The sequence below is a fragment of the Rhineura floridana genome, chromosome 9 (assembly GCF_030035675.1).
Source record: "Rhineura floridana isolate rRhiFlo1 chromosome 9, rRhiFlo1.hap2, whole genome shotgun sequence".
NCBI lineage: Eukaryota > Metazoa > Chordata > Lepidosauria > Squamata > Rhineuridae > Rhineura > Rhineura floridana.
This window is the reverse complement of record NC_084488.1, coordinates 1,354,093-1,374,835: the sequence shown is the minus strand read 5'-3', so window position 1 is coordinate 1,374,835 and position 20,743 is coordinate 1,354,093. Positions and strand designations below refer to the sequence as shown.

The window sequence follows — 20,743 nt, the reverse complement described above, 5'->3', positions numbered from 1 at the left end:
TTTATTTTAAATAATCATTGATTTTTATCAACCCTGAAACGTATCCTTGGAAAGAAAAAATGTAATGTCTTCAAAGGAATGCAGTGAAAGACACAAGGTCCTTTAATAATCCCTACTGCCTGAGGATAAGGCTTACGTTACTGGAGTCCTAAAAAGAGCCAGTAACCAGCCTGTGCTGTTTTCAGATGTGATGTACTATGTGCAATTTGCAGAACCACCATGTAGGGACATCTTGAATTAGGCAATTTAGTGGTATACCTTGGATAACACCCACTTTCCCAAATTTAAGCAATGGTTCATACATTGAATATGTTTCATCCTACTGTTTTACAAATAAAGTTGACTTATTGACGTTGACTGTACAACACCTATTTTGCTACTCAAGGAAGAGAACCAGCACTCAATTACTGCTTGTCAGGCCCAGGATGAGACTCAGGAACCAGACCAGGGGTTGTAAGTAATTCAGTTTTTATTAGAGTAATGTCCAAACAAAGACTGTGTCTTCTCATGAAGCAGTACAGAAATACAGGTCCTGCGGCATTGAGAGAAAGTTGACAGAGCAAGGGACTGCTTCCCGCCTGTTCTTTAAGAAGGGGCCAAACGGGCGCGCAACCTTTCGCTCCTCCTTAACTGCCCCTCAGGTACTGCCCGTCTTCCCCCCCTTCTCTCTTGTCTTTTTAGATGTCTTCGTGTGCGTGGTGAAGGGGGAAGCATCGGCCCCTCCTCTTCTGAAGGTTCCTAGTCCAGTATGGGGGATAGGGGAGGAGCTGATGGTAAACTGCCTCGCGGCTTTTCTGCCTTGGGCAGCCCTCCCTCTTCTCCCTCCTGTTCTGAGCCTCGGAGAAGGGGATGCGTGGGAATGTCCAGGGACGATTCTGAAACTCCAAAGCTCTCAGGCTCTCCGTTGCTAAGCAATCCTATCTCTGGCATTTCCTCTGTTTCGTCTTTGCTCCACTCGGGCGAAGTTGCTCCCCCTCCTCCCTGCCATCCGTCTGAATCCCCTTCTTCCAACCCCCCGGGACCCCAACTCTGCCTCCCGACACTGCTTTACATTTCAATGCAACGTTGAATGCAGTAATGTGCACAGCTAAACCTGGGCAAGTCTAGAACAGCCTGATCCTGCACCAGACGGAACCCACCTTCAATTGTAAAGCAATAAGCAGTAACAGACATGTAATCTTATACCTGACAGCTGTGCAGATATCCATTGTCCACAGTTCCATCAACACAATATTTTAAGTTGCTCCTTGGTGCACCTGTAATAACTGCTGTGAGGGCAAGAACAGATGTGTTTGCAAAGTAGCTCTTCCTAGGAACTTTCTACTGGTGGACACAGTGATAGATAAACTCTACAAAACATGGCTTAACAAAAAGGGAGAATGGCTGTATTCCCTTGGCAATTAACTCTGCAAGTCACTTGTTGTGTTCTATCATGCTGGGGTCATTTGGTTGCCAAGTTTGATTCCTAGCTAGCCATGGATGCCTTAAACTGGGCATGGACCAGGAGGAAGGCATGGATGAAGTTAGTGAAAGTGTTCTGCCCTCTTCTTCCACATTAATTCACTGTTGTGTAAAGACAGATGATAATACATGGATATAGTACCCATCTTTGAATATCTTCCTTCTTGTCCTCAACTGCACAAGCACTCTGTAGTGCTTCCAGTTCACAACATATATGTCTTTTTCATTGCACAATAAGTGTTCCTATACAAAGGAGGACACTTCTCTGCCACACTTACTTGTATGGCTTGGATCTTCAGGTATAGGTGATGGAGCTGCTGCGACCTTGCCTGTGGTGGATAGGATAATGTAGTAACTATTGTCAGAAGAGGAGGTGGCAGTGATGGTGGTGTGTTGCTGCTTCATCAGGAAATTCCATGCTGCAGCACTAGACAGGACTCCTGAAGGCACTGTTTCCCTGGTGCTTTCTGTGTTTTCAGGTGTCTCATGCTCTACTGTCGTTTTAGATTTTCCTCAAGCAGTGACACCATTACTAACAATTGATCCAATACTGGCTTTACATGCTAAGACACCTCTGCATCACTGAAAGTAGTGGATGATTGGGTGACCAGTCCTCTTCATCTATCAATGTATGGCCTCCCTCCACAACAGGATGCCTCCCTTCATATTCTCTTGGTTTTATATGGCCATGAGTAAGCTCAGATGCAACAGATGATACCAATGATTGGCTTGGTCTTTGTGGGGAGGAGGAGCTGGATGTTGAACAAGATGAAGCAGTTATCTCACCTCTGCCTCTGTGTTGTGATTCTATTTATTTATTTAATTTATTTGTTTAATTTATATCCCACCTTTCCTCCTGAAGGAGCCAAGGGTTTTGTTATTGTTGTTGTTATGTGCCTCTAAGTCGACTCCGACTTATGGCGACCCTATGAATCAGTGACCTCCAACAGCATCTATCATGAACCACCCTGTTCAGATCTTCTAAGTTCAGGTCTGTGGCTTCCTTTATGGAATCAATCCATCTCTTGTTTGGCCTTCCTCTTTTTCTACTCCCTTCTGTTTTTCCAAGCATTACAGTATTGTCTTTTCTAGTGAATCATGTCTTCTTATGATGTGTCCAAAGTATGATAAGCTCAGTTTCATCATTTTAGCTTCTAGTGATAGTTCTGGTTTAATTTGTTCTAACACCCAATTATTTGTCTTTTTTGCAGTCCATGGTATCTGCAAAGCTCTCCTCCAACATCACATTTCAAATGAGTTGATTTTTTTTCTTATCAACTTTTTTCACTGTCCAACTTATCCATACATAGAGATCAGAAATACCATGGTCTGAATGATCCTGACTTTAGTGTTCATCTGAGGACCTTTTCTAGTTCTCTCACATCTGCCCTCCCCAATCCTAGCCTTCTTCTGATTTCTTGACTATTGTCTCCATTTTGGTTAATGACTGTGTCAAGGTATTGATAATCCTTGAGAAGTTCAATGTCCTCACTTTCAACTTTAAAGTTACATAAATCTTCTGTTGTCATTACTTTAGTCTTTTTGACGTTCAGCTGTAGTCCTGCTTTTGTGCTTTCCTCTTTAACTTTCATCAGCATTCGTTTCAAATCATTACTGGTTTCTGCTGGTAGTATGGTATCGTCTGCATATCTTAAATTATTGATATTTCTCCCTCCAGTTTTCACACCTCCTTCTTCTTGGTCCAATCCTGCTTTCCGTATGATATGTTCTGTGTATAGATTAAATAAACAGGGTGATAAAATACACCCCTGTCTCACACCCTTTCCGATGGGGAACCAATTGGTTTCTCCATATTCTGTCCTTACAGTAGCCTCTTGTGCAGAGTACAGGTTGTGCATCAGGACAATTAGATGCTATGGCACCCCCATTTCTTTTAAAGCATACCATAGTTTTTCATGATCTACATAGTCAAAGGCTTTGCTGTAATCTATAAAGCACAGGGTGATTTTCTTCTGAAATTCCTTTGTCCGTTTCATTATCCAACGTATGTTTGCGATATGATCTCTGGTGCCTCTTCCCTTTCTAAATCCAGCTTGGACGTCTTGCATTACTCTCTCCATATATGGTAAGAGCCTTTATTGTAGACAGCATTGGTAGCAAACATAAAAACCAAACAATTTAACAAGAAAAAAATCATTTTAAAGCATTCTAAAATCACTAGTAAAACATTTTAAACACAATTATAATTAAAAACATTCTAAACATGCTAAAACACAGACAAAAACATTCTTCTGCCCGTGATCTTCAAGTTGCCAGGAACAGTCCTCTTCAGCCATCAAATACCTGGGTAAACAGGAATGTTTTCAAATTCCTTCCGAAAGTCAGAAGTGATGGAGACAGATGCACCTCACTGGAGAGGGCATTCCACAAATGAGGAGCCACCATTGAGAAGGCTCTGTCATGGGTCAGCGCCAAGCAGGTAGCACTTGGTGTTGGCATCACCAAGGCCTCACCTGCTGATCGTAGGATCTGAGATTATTAATACTGGGGGTGGTGCTATTTTAGATACTTGGGTCCCAAGCCATTTAGGGCTTTGTATGCTAACACCATGAATTGGGTCCAGTATTCACTGGCAGCCAGTGCAGTGTTTTTAGGACCAGTGATACATAACCCCATTGGGCTGCCCCACTTACCAGCCTAGCAGTCCTTCCATGCCCTATGATTCTAGTTGCATTGAAAAAATGGAAAACAGGTGAGTCAATCATTATCCTAAATATAGAAAGCCAAGCCCCCAACCCATCCAATGAAACATAGCACCCTTCCACAGTTTTAGGGCCCAAATTCATTTGCACCTATGGCAGTAGTCCCACTTACAAAAAGCCATGTATAGCTCTACTTCTGCCCCCTGCTGCCTTTCAGAGCAGGGAGTCAGGTATCACTGCATGCATACACACACATGCTCCTAGAGAAGCAGCTAAGGATCATCAAACCTTATTCCACCTTACTCTAACTATGTCAGTTCATCCATCCAATTCCCCTGACCAATGTCAATTCTTCACACCAAAGTCCAAGTCATCTGAGACCAAGGGTGCACTGGTTTAAAGGTAACCTCACAGCTGAGGGAAACCGGTCAGGATCAGGCGCAAGTGCTGGAGCATTAGTCAAACAGGAGCCAAGACAAAGCAAATAGAAGCCTACATCTGGCAGGAGCTGGAAGAGAACTGCCCAAGAAAGAGACCAACTGGGAGCAGAGATATGTTTTATGCTAGTGCAGTCAAATCCATCCCTTCCTGATTATAAGTTGCACCTGGTGCTGCGTTCTCTTAAGTAGACTCCTCTTTCTGAGTAGAAATCTGGTCCTGAAGTTTCCCTGCAGCCAGTGACCACTCCTCCATTGATTCTTAACTCCTGGGGCTGAAGGGGGAGATCCTGGATCCACAGTGTGATGTAGGTGAGTCAGGCTTTTCCACAGGTTCTTTAGTGCTTTCTGCAGGATCCCAAGCCTCTTCCTTAGATGGGGTGCCTACAAGGTCTAGGTCAGATTGGTTCTTTTCCTATACCCATTCATTAGACAAGCAGGAGGAAAATGGATGGTACATTCAGCAACAAGATAAATAGTTCCCACTAGTCCAAGAATACATCACTGCATGCTACAGGAAAGCAAAGGAAAACCATCATGTGGCACCCATCCAGACACAGTATCACTCAGTCCTGTGACTGACATGATCATGAGTTTATGCAAGTTCAACAAATGGTTAAACCCATGGAGAAAACATTGCATATCCCATATCACTCCCAGAGGCATATAGTACTCAAGTCTAAACCTTTTCTTACCTAAAAAAGTTTTAATGTCTGATACTGTACAGAAATGCTGGCCATATGTGAACTACCTGGATGAGAACTGAACACCCACCCACAAGTGACAAAGAAACATTGAAGAAGGAATGGATGCAAATCAACACGGCAGTTTCTTGCAATGTGATTGGTGGTTGTATAGTTTCAGATCCAAAAGATGAAATCTTTTCGTTCCTTTGTGAAGGAGTAATTAAAGGGTTAAAGTAAAAGCATTCTGTGCATGTGTATTGCTGATGGGTATTTTTCATTTCCTTTGGAAACGGAAGGGTTATAGCAAGAAATAAATGAAATGTGCAAAGAAGAAGGAGTGTGGCTGCTTCGTCATGCCAACCATGCAAACTGCTTAGGTGCAGGGACTATCAACAAACTTTTAATAAATCTTGGTTTGAATTGTGAAAATAATAAAGGTTTGTTGTAAAGGTTTTTGAAAACTGTAGAGTCAGGGTTTGTTATACATTAAAGAATTACCAGCATACTAGAATAAACTTATGAACTAATTTCGACAGCATCACTAGTCTTGATATCCATGGTCATAATAACCCCCTTAGATCTTTCTATACGGATATGGTAAATAACTGGACTTTCTACTTACTACATTTATACACTGTCTTTCTGCCAATGCACTCAGGACAATTCACTGTTTGAAATAATGGCTTAGAATTTACTCAACACAGTACAAAAAGGAACAGACAGCGAGGGAAGAGGAAAATAAGCAACAAACAATAAACTTGAGATAGTTCTGGAAAAGGAAGAGCCAGATAACCGTTGGGCCCAACTGATACAGGAGACCTCACTCTACCAGTTCTCCCTCTGGTACAGCAAGGTGGTATAGCTGCTGATGGAAATAGTTTGGAATCTCACAAAATGCAACCTATAATTTTTCACATTAAAGGATGGCAACCTTTATAATACTTCTCACTAAAATATAATTATTAGATCCTTCACAGCCAAAGAAAACAGAAGGGAGACCATTAAGTCCATAAATTAAGTGGTCCTGAGGAAAGGGACTTTTGCAGCTTTATATTATATACCACAAAGAGTCCAATATATTATATTCCAAAGTAAAATATAACTGTTACCTTAACTTATAAGAAAGTAAGCTGGAGGAGCTCTCAGAATGCTCATCTTCGAAAAATTCTTCTCTCCCTTCATATGTGAACTGGTTATATGGCAAATAGAGCGGAGTAGACTTGGCAGATGGCGACTGTGATGCCTCAGTCTGGGATGTTGAAGGACCTGGTTGCTGACTGTCATGCATTTTCACATCATTGTGCTCTGACACTTTAGAAAGTATTCTATCAATGGTTTTAAAATAAGGCCAATCAGGTGCAAGAGTTTCACTATCAGTCATACATTTTAATTTCCTGCAATGAAAGAAACAATAATAAAAACTCAGTAATTTCATGCAGGTTTCAAAAATCATACTATAAAAATGTTTTAAAGTGTGTGTGTCTGTGTGCATATGTTAGGGAGGATGTAAATTGAGTTGTTAATGTGCACTGACAACCAGCCATTTGTGAACCTTCACCAGGGTCACTAGGAGAATTTGCACATAATCAGTCCACGAAGAGGAAATGGTGCATATTTCCTAGTCAATATACATAATCTCCAACAGGTCTTGGAGAATGTACATAGATCTCCCATTCCAACCTGGGCCAAGTTCCATGGGAAATACCCTGCCTGGAGTTCCATCACCAACTGTGGTTCACAGCATAACAATATGGAGTAGGGCCTTCTCTGTTATGGCTATCTAGTTGTGAAACAAGATACAATTGTCCTCCACATTAGTAGCTTTTGGGCATCATGTAAGCACCTTCAGTAAGTTTGGAGCCAGCCGAAGCAATGAATTCTTTTTTTTGCTGCTATAGTGGTTGTTGTTATGAGAGTTATTGGTTTTATAGTATGTTATGTAGTATTTTACTATAATATTGTGTATCATCCTGGGAACCTTTGGGGAAGGGTGAATTATAACCAAAATAAACGAATAATTTTTAAAAAACTAGAAGTTTGGTTTCTTTGTTTTTACTGCTGTGAATATAACATTTAAAATTTACACCTTACTAGTTAACAAATAAAAGCCTCCACTCATTAGAGAAATTGTCCCCAGGGACATTGATGTATACTTCCGTTGGCAAAGCTGGAGAATAACTAAACATTCTTATCCAATTAGTGTTGGCAACTTTTTTTTTTGCTGCCTCCTCTTCTTTAGTTGCCACATGAAGTGCAAAACGTCAATAGGTGAAGCTCACTCCATCACCTACAGTACAATCCTATGCACTTCTACTCAGAAAAGTCTCATTGAGTTCAGTGGGGCTTATTTCCAAATAAGGACGGAAGGATCTGTCGTTTTGGTTCTCTCAGTTTCTCATTTTTCCAGTCTTAAATACAGTTCTCAACATTTCTGCAGCAATTTGTGAATTTTTTGGGGGGGGGAATCACAAATGAATTTTTTAAGCATTTTAGTGCGTAATGCTCCTAATAAATACATTGCATGAAGTTTTGACAAAATTACACATTTTTGCAAGCAATTTCTGCTAATATGCATTTGTGTATGTTATTTTCACAAATATATCCATTTTTATGCACATTTATATATACATGCATTGTTGTAACATTATGTGGTTACAGAACTGCATTGCAAAATTTGGATACGTGAATTTCAAAGGATGGTTGTGTTTCGGTTCTCATATTGTTTTGGAAAGTGTGAATTTGATAGATTTAGTTTTAAAAGCGAACTGCATTTAACTTTCCCCTCATCTCTACTTCCAGGTAAGTGTGTATAAGAATGTAGCTTTAGGCTGGAGTCCTACCCATTAACTAGTGAGTATGCATGCTTACATCTGAGTATCAACCATCCAAGACCCCATGACCAGCAGGTAAGGCCTTGCCAATGGACCTGCCACTGGCAGCTCCCCAGTTGGTGTGGACCCTGACAGGGCCTTTCAATGGTGGCTCATCATTTCTGGAATAATCCAGTGAGATGTGTCTGCTTCCCTCATTATTGACTTTCAGGAGAAATTAAAAAACGTTCCTGTTTACCCATGCACTTGATGACTGAAGGAGACAGTTCCTAGCAACCTGGAGATCACTGGATGGAAGAATGCTTTTATTTGTAACTGTTTTTAGAATGTTTTGACCTGTAATTGTATTTAGAATATTTTTATCTGCAATTGTTTTTACATTGTTGTTGTTGTTAATAAGATGTTGTGTTGATGCCCTGGGCTCCTCAGGAGGAAGGGTGGGATATTAATCCAAATAATAATAATATACTTCATATTTTACTGTTAATCTCAATGCCAAGAAAAGCTCCACTTGCAGTTTTTGCCAGCCATGAAGCTGTTAAAGATACTGGGCCATGTCTCCTTCCCACCTCCAAAAAGTTGGTAACCCTAGACCTAATTATACCTCAAAAACGAAGATGGGGAAATCAGCTGTCTATACTGAGAAAGATGTGGGGGTGATTGGAGAAAAAGCATCAGTAGAGAAAGCTGCAAGACAAACTCTAAAGAGGGAAATAAAGAACATTTCTGGATGAACAAAACAGTTTTTGATCAAAAGAGGTGAAGTCAATGGAGTAAAATATTTTACTCCAAGAAGAATTGCACTGAATTTATGATGGTTACCAAATTATCAACAGCAAAATAAGTAAGAATTCTAACCATAAAATTGTATGCTTCAGAGGGTAAGTGCCAAGTCTCAGTTAGAGAATAGAATCTGCATGAAAATTCACTGTATATTCACAGTACATGCAGGGCCAGCCTTATGGGTGAGGTGGCAGGCCACCTGAGTTGAGGGGGAATGCCAAGCTGAGCTGAGAGGGTGTGTGTCAAGCTGAGCTCAGTGGCGTGGTTTTTGAATGTGCTGTCTAGAGTGAGCTAGAGTGACAAAAAGCAAGTGTCTGTAACCTTTTTTCCAAGGCTCTACAGGTTGTTTGGGTACCAACTACAGTTAGCTTTAAATTATGTTTCTTTTTTAATTTCCACTTTGATATGAATGAATGAATGAATCTTTATTTTTACCCTGCCCTTTTCCCAAAACTGGAACTCAGGGCAGCTTACAAATAAAAACTACACATAGGTAAAAAAACCATACAAAAATATACAATTACAATAGAATTAAACTATTCACGACATTAAAACCATGAAACATACACTTAAGATACTAAGACAATTTAAAACATGCAACATATCATTTGCACTAGGTAAAAATCAATGGAACACAGATTTATTTTGAGGCAACATTACCGAGCACTTAACACTTCAAATACCATACACACTGTAAGCACTACATAAATAATATAAAGCTGGAAGAGGTCAGCTGGATAGCTTTTTTATTTTTAACCCACAAATGGATATTCTAAAATAAAGAACACTTACTAAAAGATGAGGTTATACTTTGGACACTTAATGAGAAGGCATGATTCACTAGAAAAGACAATAATGCTGTGGAAAACAAAAGGGAGTAGAAAAAGAAGAAGACCAAACAAGAATTGGATTGATACCATAAGGAAGCCAGAGACCTGAACTTACAAGATCTGAACAGGGTGGTTTATTAAAGATGCTACTGGGGGTCGCTGATTCACAAGGTTGCCATGTTGAAATTGATTTAAAGGCACATTATACAGCCACAGAAATGCTTGCTTAACAACCCTCTAAATTTACATGGCGATACACAAAACAGTCAGAGAGAATCAAGAGTTCAAAGTGTAAAAAGAGAGAGAAAAAACAGACCCCTTTTGGACTTTTTTCTGTCAGAGTTTTCACAATCTGTTGAAGTTCATTAAAAATCAGCCATGTTCACAGAGTACCTGTCATCTGGCCTTGCTCCCTACTCTGACCTTCATTTTCTGCAGTTTAAAAGTTTAAAAAGTGCCTGGCTGATTGTTAATTAATCTAAGAAATTTAGCATTGGACTCAATGATAATGTCCGGCATGCTCAGTACGAACCAACTGTCAGTGTTCTAAAAGTCAGACTCACAGCTGCTGGGCTTCCCTAATCAGGGGGCCACACCCACACCAGACCTTTATTTCATTTGAGACAGTTATGGCTTCTCCCAAAGAATCCCGGGAAGTGTAGTTTGTGAAGGGTGTTAAAAGGAGGCTCTTATTCCCCTGACAGAGCTCCAGTGGCCAGAGTGTTTTAACAGTCAGCTGCTCTGATTGAAGCTCTGTGAGGGGCACAGGGCCTCTCCTAGCAACTCTCAGCACCCTTCACTAACTGCACTTCCCAGGATTCTTTGGGAGAAGCCATGATTGTCTAAAGTGAAATAAAGGTCTGGTGTGGATGTGGCCAGGGAAAGTTTGGTTTAAATTTGGGTGGGAGGCTACATGTGCCTGCTATAGACTAAAAAGGTGGGGAAAACACATGTTACCAAATTCTTCCAAGCTACACAGGAAGTGGATTGGACTGTGAAAGACCAACCCAAACTGTGTTTGCATTTTGACAAATTTGAAGGGCAGTACAATATCTCAGAGAGGAGGTCAGGTCTCCTGCTCCCCATGTGCATTCACTACAGCTGACCCATTTCCCTGCTTTCTAAAGTTTGATAGAAATATCTGTTGGCTATAGGTACATTCTTGAACTGCAAGGTTTTTTGCCTATTAGTGAGTAAGAACAACAAAACTAAAAGATAGGAACTGCTACGAAACAAAAAGATTAAAAGTAAAACCTGTGATAGTTCTGCTCTATTGCCACTGTTCAGACTGTGTTCAAGTAGTGAGCGAATGCCACCTAAGATTTCCAGGCAAAGTGCCACTGGAGAGTAATTTTCTGTAACACTAAGACGTTGACTCAGCAAATACTCCCCCCCTCCACTCGGCTTAAGTAAGGCTGGGCGAGCATGTTACTTGAGTGTGCCAACTGTCACTGTTGGGAGCCCACACACAGGTGACGACTCCCCCTCAACTGTGCCTGTTGAATTTCCCACTGCATTTGCCTCCTGGCACAAGGCAAAGACTGAGCCCCCATCATCGTCCCATCTTCCCCCTCAGAGGGAGGATGGGTGCCTGCAGGTGACATGGGCACAAGGAGAGGGGAGCATCAGGCTGGGAAACAACCAGCTGGAGCTGCTTGGGTTGAGGTGTCAAAGTCCAGAGCTGGGGTGCCTTCTGAGGCTAACTCCCCGCTCGGCCCCTCACCAGTTCAACTATCCCATTCCAGGTCCTCCTCATCCTATGCTTTGTTCTCGTCAGACCACTCCCCTCCAGCTGGGCTCACTAACAGCAGAGCCACATCTCGCTGCAGTGGAGTGCTGCTGCCAGCAAAGCCCAGCACAGCTGGGAGCCTCCCAGCACAGCCAGCGCTCAGTGGCATCCAACTCACTCCAGCCAGGCAGAAGGGTGTGTTGGATCATGCCCTAAACTATAGATTTTTTTAAAAAAAGCAGAATTCTAAACAACCTGGGACCATTGTGCTCACAGATTGCTTTCCCCAGTACAGACCAATAACATTTGGAGAAACCCTGCTGGCTGTTTGATGAACAGTGGATGATCACCTGCTGACAACACAGAAGCAATGTTTTTGGTGGTGGCACCCATCCTCTGAAATGCCCTCAGCTGGGTTGAGAAGCGGAGACAGTAACCAGATTTAATCGCCTCTTAATGTGCATATATGCTTGTATGAGTTTTTCTGGACTCTAATTCCTAAGTCTTTTTTTTTCATTTTTGTGCACTCCTCGTTTTTATCTATGGTATACAGTTTTACTCTGTTTTTATTTAGCTTTTAGGAAGTCTTAGTTCAATGTATTCTTATATGAATTCATATTTTTTAATTATATTTTATGTAAACTGCATAGAGATTTCTCTTTAACTCTGAGCAGTATCTCAATTGTACAAATAAATAACCTCAAAGACAATGCATTTCAACAGACTTTGAGTTCACAAACTGAGCTGTGGGTAATCAAGTCTTGAGTCACCACGTGGTGTTATATATGTGTGGGAAATGTACAGTGGGAATTTTAAAGCCAGAATGCTTTATATCTGCCATCTCATATGGCTGATCCTTTTCAGAGTACCAATTGCAAAAAATAGAGCAATTAAAGAATATACACATTCTGGTTTGTTTCCATGCAAAATATGGCACTCAGGTGTCTCTTTTTATTATGATGATCTTTTGGTTGCTATTACTCTACTTGACCTGCTGAATGAAAACAAGATTACTCTCTTGTGGCTTCTAAAAAAGCTTTCATAATAAATTATAAATAACACTGCTCATATGCCAATGGGCAGCTAAAGGCAAGAGAGGAGCAAAAGTGCAATACTTAAGTTGTGTCTCTGCTGTGAATGAATTATTCAAATGGAAGAGAAAACTGGTAAAATATTCAAATACAACTTTCTGAAGGGCTTTGACTGATTTTTTCTCTCCAGTTACTATAGCAAAGATTCCATGCTGAAAAGCATAGCAAGGATCTAGATACTGAACTCCTGCATGTACTGATTATTGAGAAAAATCTTTTTCATGTTTAAAATATATACATCACATTTTATGAAGTTTGGAAATAGATTAATAAGAACGTTTCTTACATAGTAAAGCTCCTAATTAGAAACAACTAGTGAGACTTGCAACAAAATCTTTAGGAAGTACTTTTGAGGTGGAGGACACTTTTTTTCTTTTCCCATCTCACCTCTTGAGGCATTCCTGTGCTATAGTATCTGTTGCTAGAGGGACTCAGATTTGGGGCTGATTATAAATCCTTAACTTGAGCATTGTATTAGTACATGGTGGGAAGGGGGATTCTGGAAGGGAAAAAAACAGTGTCCCTTCTTCATTTCTTCCTCCTGAAATATCCTCCAGTCCTTCAGGAGAGAATGTGTGTGAGAGAGAAGGAAACAAGAAAGACCGGGGGGGGGAGGATGGAGGGATTTTAAAAAGTGTATAAATTATTTTTCTTTTAGAATAATGAATTGAATACTTTTAAAGGGAGGTTTTAAAATGTTGTTTTATATACCTTTATATACCAAAATAGTTTCCAAAAACATTGTAAAATATATAGTACTAGGTAATTTAAACTCCTGTATAATGTAGACTGCTACAGATGAATGGATCTAAGTTTAATTCTGGTTCGTGTCAGTTTCAGATTGTCCCTTGCAAGTCCATTTCATCCATGTGCAATTTCTTCCCCCCAAAATCCACACAAAATTCTTAACAAAAATGTACTTAAAGAGTGGTCTGGGGGCTGCCCTTTGACAAATGGTTTTGGGTTTTTTTTACACTCTGAGTTGCAACTCCAAGCTGCTCGACAGCCTGGCTGCTGCTGCTCTTGCCATCACACACTGCAGGCAAAAATTCCACAGGGAGCAATGGGACATGATGATGTGCTGCTCCTCCCAGAGTATGGGGAAAAAATAGGTGCCCCCATGGGGTCTCTTCCAGGGCCATTTGTAGCCCCAAGTTTGAACCAGCAGACGGGTTTTTTAGCTGCTTGCAGCAGCTGTTACAAGGGTGGGTGGGGATGGAATGAGGCATCATTTTCCATTCCACCCTGTATTCATCACATACAGTACTGTTTCTGTTCCTCTGCACTTCATCTTCTGCCAAAAACTGTGGCAAAAGTATGTAAAGTACATAATTTATCTAAGTAATTATGCAAATTACATATGTTGTCATTACATTTCATTTCAATGCAAAGGAAATACAATACAAGGGGGGGAAAGAAGAATCAATTACATATCATTTGAGGACTGAAACCAACAATAACAGTGAATACTGACTTTATTTGCTGATTGATTTCCAGTGCGGGCATGGGACAAATAAGTGAACATTGGCAATTTCTGCTCCTGTTGCTGTTTTCATTGGAATTCTCCGACATCCCTAGGAACGGAGAACCTTTTTCAGCCCGAGAGCCATATTCCCTTTCAGGCAACCTTCTGAGGACCACAGGCCAGTGGTGAACAGAGCCAGAGGCAAAAGCAGGCAGAGTAATGAGTGTAAATTTGAAAGTAGGCTAGTTTGGATACCAGGTGTGGGGAATCTTTGGCCCTCCAGATCTTGCTCAACTACAACTCCCATCAACCTTGAAAGCATGGCCAGTTACAAGGGATGATGGGAGTTGTAGTAGTACCTGGAGGGCCAAAGGTTCCCCACACCAGATCTACACACACACCCCATCAACCATGGTATCCTTCTGGGCTGTCTAGTTGGGATGGGATTGGGAGGCACTGTTTAACGGTGGCTCTGGTCCTACCTGGTAGATAGGTCCCCAAAAGTGGTGCTAGACTATTGCTCGACCCCCTGGCTGCTGGCCTACCACAGGGCTCCATTCTGTCTCCCATGCTCTTTAATGAAACCACTGGGAGAGGTCATCTGGAGATTTTGAGTATAATTTCATCAATATGCTAATACCACACACTTCTGTCTCTCCCTACCACCTGATTGCAGGGAGGGAGTGCTCATCCTAACCCAGTGCCTGGAGGCTGTGAAGGGCTAGATGTGGGCTAACAAACTGAAACTTAATCCAGACGAGACGGAAGTACTGCTGGTCAAGGGGAAAACTGCACCTATTCTGGATAGGGTTGCACTCCCCTTGAAGGAGCAGGTCTACAGTTTGGAAGTAGGCCTGGATCCTGCCGTGTTGCTTGAACATCAGGTGGCTGCGGTAGCCAGGAGTACTTTTGGCCAACTCAAACTGGTCTACCAGCTGCACCTGTTCCTGGAAGCAGTTGACTTGGCCACAGTGACACATGTATTGGTGACATCAAGGCTTGATTAATGTAACACACTCTATTTGGGGCTGCCTTTGGAAATTGTTCAGAAATTGTATTTGGTTCAATATGCAGCAGCCAGAATGTTAACTGGATTGAGGTGTGGGGATCATATCACCCCTTGCTTTATCAGCTTTACTGGCTCCCAATTTGTTTCCAAGCCTCATTCAAAATGCTGATTTTGACCTTTAAAGCCCTAAATGGCCTTGGGCCAATCTACCTGAGGGATCACTTATGCTCATATGTACCTGCCCATGATTTAAGATCAGCTGCCTCTGGTCTCTTCTGCGTCTCCCCCCCCCCGAATTTTAGTTTTACCTCCTTAGTCCCCCTTTAATATCACTCCCCCCAAATTTCTTAATCTATATTTTATGTATTTTTATCCATTTGTGTTTGTGTGTTGATTGTGTACTGATTTTATTGTGAGCCATCCTGAGTGCCCTGTTGTAAGGTAGAAGGGCAAGATAGAAATATTTTAAATAAATAATATCTGCCAGCCATGCAAGCAAGAGGCATTATCAGAGCTCGAGGACACATTCCAGTCAGGCAAAGACCCTCAAGGAGGGTGTGATGCCTGTGAGGGGCGTGGCCTGGGAAGAGGCCCAACAGGCAGGCCTGGGGGACTGCGTGTGGCCTCCAGGCATGAGGTTCCCTGCCCTGGGCTATTACTTGTAAAATATATACATACATATAACATTTATTTAAAAAGCAGGCCTCAGACCAGCTCATCAAATTCAGTCAAGTGAGCACTCTGAAAGAGAAAAATATGTTCCAATATGCACATTAATCCAGGAGGTATGAATCAGGTGGGCTGCTTTGGAATTTAGACAGAATAGATTTATACATTTAAATTTAATAAACAGAGGAAAGTAATATACTACAGAGGTTTTTTTGAATTAACAGTTTAGTAATGATCTTAAGCTGTGTTTCAGTGTACTTTTTCTAAAACAACTTAAAATAGAACTGGATCCTCCTTCCCAGCCACCCCAAAATTCAGGCTACCTGTTCAAGATACTGTTCTGATTCAGGATGGGTGGGGGGAACTCTGATGTGGAACTCTCACCGGCTCTAACCAGAATGAATCAGGAGAACAGAAAACCACTATGTGGAAGAATTTTTATACATTTATATATCACGTATACACTTATCGCAGGATCTACAGCATATTCATAATACTTAGTTCTTAGATTTATATAAAAAAATGTTGAACTATGTAAATCTTAAGCAGTTAGCTCAAGTATTCATTATTGCCTGATAGTAACCACTTTACTCCTCTTGCATAATTGCTTGCTTCTTCAATTATTTACATGCTTCTGGTTGTAAAATTATACAGTACAAATACTAATCAGTGTTACAAAACACGAATGTGTTATACAAAATGTCCTATTTCTCACTTTTTAACTTTTATGCATACTTAATCGTGCTTACTGCTGATATTTTGTTGTGAAAATGAAATCGACGAAGCACCAAAAGTGGTATTTGCCATAAGTCTCTCTCTCTCTCTCTCTCTCTCTCTCAGGAGAAGGCCTTTCTAGATCCAATGACTTGATCTACTCCATTTTGCAATTAGCATGAGAGATAATTATTATATTTAGATGTTTCCTTGTGAACTAGAGATAATTAGAACAACCTCAGCCACAGCTGTATCCAAAAACTCTCTCACTCACTCTCTCTCTCTCTCTCTCTCTCTGTGTGTGTGTGAGAGAGAGAGAGACAGAGAGAGAGAGAGAGAGAGATGCAATTCGTCTACCAATCTCTACTTTTGGAGCTTTGTAGAACTTTAGCTGTTAGATCAAAGCAGAGTTCCTCATAATTGCTCAGCTTCTTTGCAGATTAGTTGAAGTACTGCTGGACCATATCCAGAGGATCATTCACATACACAAAGCATAATATTTAAACCTGAATGTTCAGGCTGAAAATATTTTAATTTTTTTGTTTTGTTTTTAGCATAATTTAAGATTATGAGAAAAATTAATACAACAGTTTATAGACACCATAATGTTCTCAACTGCAGTTGTATTATGGGTCCAGTAGACTGGAGGTAAATAAGGTCAGAAGGTGGCGTTAAAGCTCCTATTATTGTACTTTCAAAACTTGGCAGGTAGATGTTTCAATATATTTCTTTAAAAATATGGAGTGTGTGTGTGTTTGTGCGTGTATCAGAGAGACAGTGTGTGTGTTTGTAGATATAATTATACATACACTAAATGTGTTATGTGAGAGAAAGAAATGGAGCGCGTTCAACTCATATTCCTCTATGCTTTTGTAGCGATCATAATTTAAGAAACAAAGCTAGGCCTTCATACCAAAAACTTCCGCATACATTTTTGGATTTCTCACTCTCTTGTTATCAGAGTAAGCACACAATCTCTGTGTTTCAGAGTGTACATCTGTACACAATACCAGTGTCTTCCCCCAAGGTGAAAGTTAAGTGAAAATACATCATTTTTTAGAATATTCACTGTCGCATGCAAAGCACATCATAACTTAAGAGGACACCATCTTAAGATGATCTAGCCAACACTGAAAATTAAGATACAAATATAGAAATGCTTATAAAGAAACCTAGATTGCATTTTTACAGCATATGGCTTCAATATAGGTGATGCTCTAACCAACCCACCCTCCCCAGCCCCAAAACAAGCAGACTTAAGATGGAGGCCTGTTATAAGTAACTTTTTCCTATTGCTATTGCTTTGTACATTGAAAAGAGATTAAATGAAGGAGACACATATTTGAGATTAATTAATTATAGTTAACTTCTAACATCCATATTAAAGATTACATGTCTCAAAACACAACATAGGTAAAAGCAAATTTGGCAGTTCATATCTCACAGAAACAAGAAACTATTTTTCAACACCATCATGCAAATAATTTCTCTGTCCCTAAGCTGCAAATATTTCATCTCCTAAACCAACTTTCCTGTCTGATGGACACTAACTACACTTCATTGTCTCATTTTATATACCCCGGTTTCCTCCCGCAGTTGGAACAGTATTTATAGCATGCACTGATTTCTTTCTGCAAATGTAATTGTTCTTTTGCTAATGCTGGCTACAATTATAGCAATGTGTGTCACTCAGTGGTGAGGCATGCAGTTATTTTAGTCCTCTGAAGTGTAACTTCCTCAATGTGCAATGGCAAAATTTAGGATTTTTTTTACAAATTTTTTATTTTATTTTAATTTACTTAGTTTTTACATTGAGACTAGTTCAAAATTGACTTGTGCTGTGCCCAATGAAACTGTAAATGGAAGCTAAAATAACACAGACAACAATTCATGCTATCTTTTGCATCTTTCATAAAAACAGTAATTAATAAAGAGTAAACCCACCAAAGTTATACTAGCATTTGAAAATTGTTAGAAGAAAAAATAGGAATGATAATATGGTGTTGGTAAGAGTGATTTTTTAAGAGACCTATGAACAACCTTTAATCTTTCATCTATGGATTCTTTTTATAGGATCTTTTCAGAAAAGCAAAGAACCTGATTAGTTTCTAGAAATCTCTCTCAGAATAAAAGGAATTAACTGAAGCTTACCTGTATTGGAATGTCATATTTGTAATTTTTATCTTTATTTCTTCTCCATGTCGAATTTCTCCAGTCATTTCAAAGAGTTTGTTTGCCATTTTCTCATAAACTTTGGCATTCCTTTTAGTTTGTTTCAATTCATCAAAAAATTCTTCCCAAACCAGCATTAAGCCCCTCATTTCTGCATCAGTCCAGTTCCTGGCCCTCCTGTGCTTCTCAGTCTGAGAAGAAACAATATAACTGGGGATTTCTGCTGCAGCCATTCCTGATTGACCTAAAAGGGTTTTAAAAGAGAACACTTAATATAGGATTCAGTTTTGAGTTTAGGATTTTGCAGTGCAAGGCATGCATATGAAGCTACAGGATTTGAATGACAACAGAACACATGAAACCTCTTTGCAACAGCTTGAAGCTTGAGTGCACAAAATGGGGCCTACATCTGACAGGCAGGAATTTAGTTAAAAGCTTTTAAACAGAGAAACGTCATTTTGATGTCACGTTTCCATAGCAACAGAGCAACTGCATAAGCTACAACAACAAAAACCTTTTAACTGAAAGCCAAAGAATCAGGACAAAGTTGACAGGCCATCAATATTAAAGCTTTTAAACACTTTAGGTTTAACAAAAACAACAACAAAAAAGATCTATGCAGGCTTTGAGAAGCTACTTTTAAGTTTTTACTTTTTAAATATTTCTTACCTTTTAGGCAATCTGCTGCAAGCAGGGGGTCATGGCTGCCTGCATTAGCTTTTAAGTTGTCCCTTGACAGACACACTAGGAAGTGGAAAGGACTGAAATCATGTACACAAAAAAGACCCCTTTACAACAATTGCATCTAAAAAGTCTTGCACATTTGTGGAAGCATAGTTAGCATCTGAAGTATGTAACAGCAGCACAGGAAAGCAGCAAAAATGGTGCCAAATCCTTATTTCAGGGACATGCACACAGATTAGTATTTACATATATGTGTGCATGGGAGAGCCAGAGGCCAATTTGGGTTCCAAGACGCTTGTCTGTTGCTAAGCAAGCCCATCCAGCAGCTCTGTCAGCATGAATTTGCCTTTTGTAGGTTCATATTACCACATATGTATTTGCACTCTGAACAATTTGGATGCTGTTTGGAGTCTTTTATTCAGCCGTGTGCTGCTGCCTCAGGACTGCAGCTAAGGCATTTCAAATCTGCCTTATGGTGAACCCATAAAGATTAATTCTTGTGTACAAGCAGGTGAGAAAGAAGAGAATGGCATGAAAATTAAAAACTCTAAATAAATTGCTGTATTCCATGACAGTTTTCTTCATAGAATGCTAGGTCCTTCTCACTGTTATAAAGCAAGACAGCATTTAATTTCCCTAAGCACCATTCTGTGATATGTGCTGTGCCAAACATGATGGACTCGGTTGTGTCTGTAAGGTCCATGCAGTTTATCCACTGAAGCAATGCTGACTGCTAATGTACAATACATTAATTCTCTGTCATTGAGAAACTACTGCTTACATTTTAAAAGAAATCCCAGATAGTAGTGGGAAGAAAAAATGTGTGTGTGTGTGTGTGTGTTCATGTTTAATATAGCAATAAGAACCTCAGTGCTGGGCGTTTCCTAGAGATTAATGGCAAGCAGGCTTTTAATCCCCAGAAAATGTTCTCATATGCTTCAGTCCACACTTAAGTATCCTATATACTAATTACATGCTCAGTCTGAACAAATTCAAAAGTACAAGATCCTGAAGAAAGTGGAGATTCACAGAATGCCTTTTTCAAGGCTATAAACACAGACTTTCTGTTCAGGCTGGTCTCCTTTCCTTGTTAATGGCTTTTCCCCCTTCACTGTGGAATTTTAATGAGAGAAAGACAGAATAAAAAGTTATTATAACAACAATACAGTACTTACAAATGTGTATATTGCTTCCCGCTTTTCCAACAGGGAAATCTAGAGGCAGTATTGAAGGATTTAGCATCCTTTACATGAGAGTAGGGATGGAAGGATCTGTCAGTTTCAGTTCTCTCATTTTCTCCTTTTCACAATCTTAAATTCAGTTCTCCCCATTGCTGCAGCAATTTGCATTTAAAAAAAATCCCCATGAAAGTCCTTCAGCATTTTAGCGTGAATTTCTCCCAATAAATACATTGTATGCAGTTTTGACTAATGTACACATTTTTGCAAGCAATTTCTCCTAATAATGCATTCTGTATGTTATTTTAACAAATATGTTCATTTTTATGCCCACTATGCCA

General features: G+C 40.1%; 1 protein-coding gene across 1 annotated transcript in view; it reads right to left on the bottom strand.

Annotated features, from left to right (window-relative positions):
• Positions 1-19,277, bottom strand: part of MSANTD1 (Myb/SANT DNA binding domain containing 1) — a 49,070-nt gene extending 29,793 nt beyond the window's left edge. The window contains exons 1-3 of the mRNA XM_061584327.1: positions 19,210-19,277; positions 18,520-18,784; positions 6,357-6,641 (exon numbers count right to left, since the gene is read on the bottom strand). Of these exons, the coding sequence (XP_061440311.1) occupies positions 6,357-6,641; positions 18,520-18,773 (539 nt within the window). The 5' untranslated portion in view covers positions 18,774-18,784; positions 19,210-19,277. The remainder of the gene's footprint in view (positions 1-6,356; positions 6,642-18,519; positions 18,785-19,209) is intronic.
• Between the last annotated feature and the right edge of the window lie 1,466 nt (positions 19,278-20,743).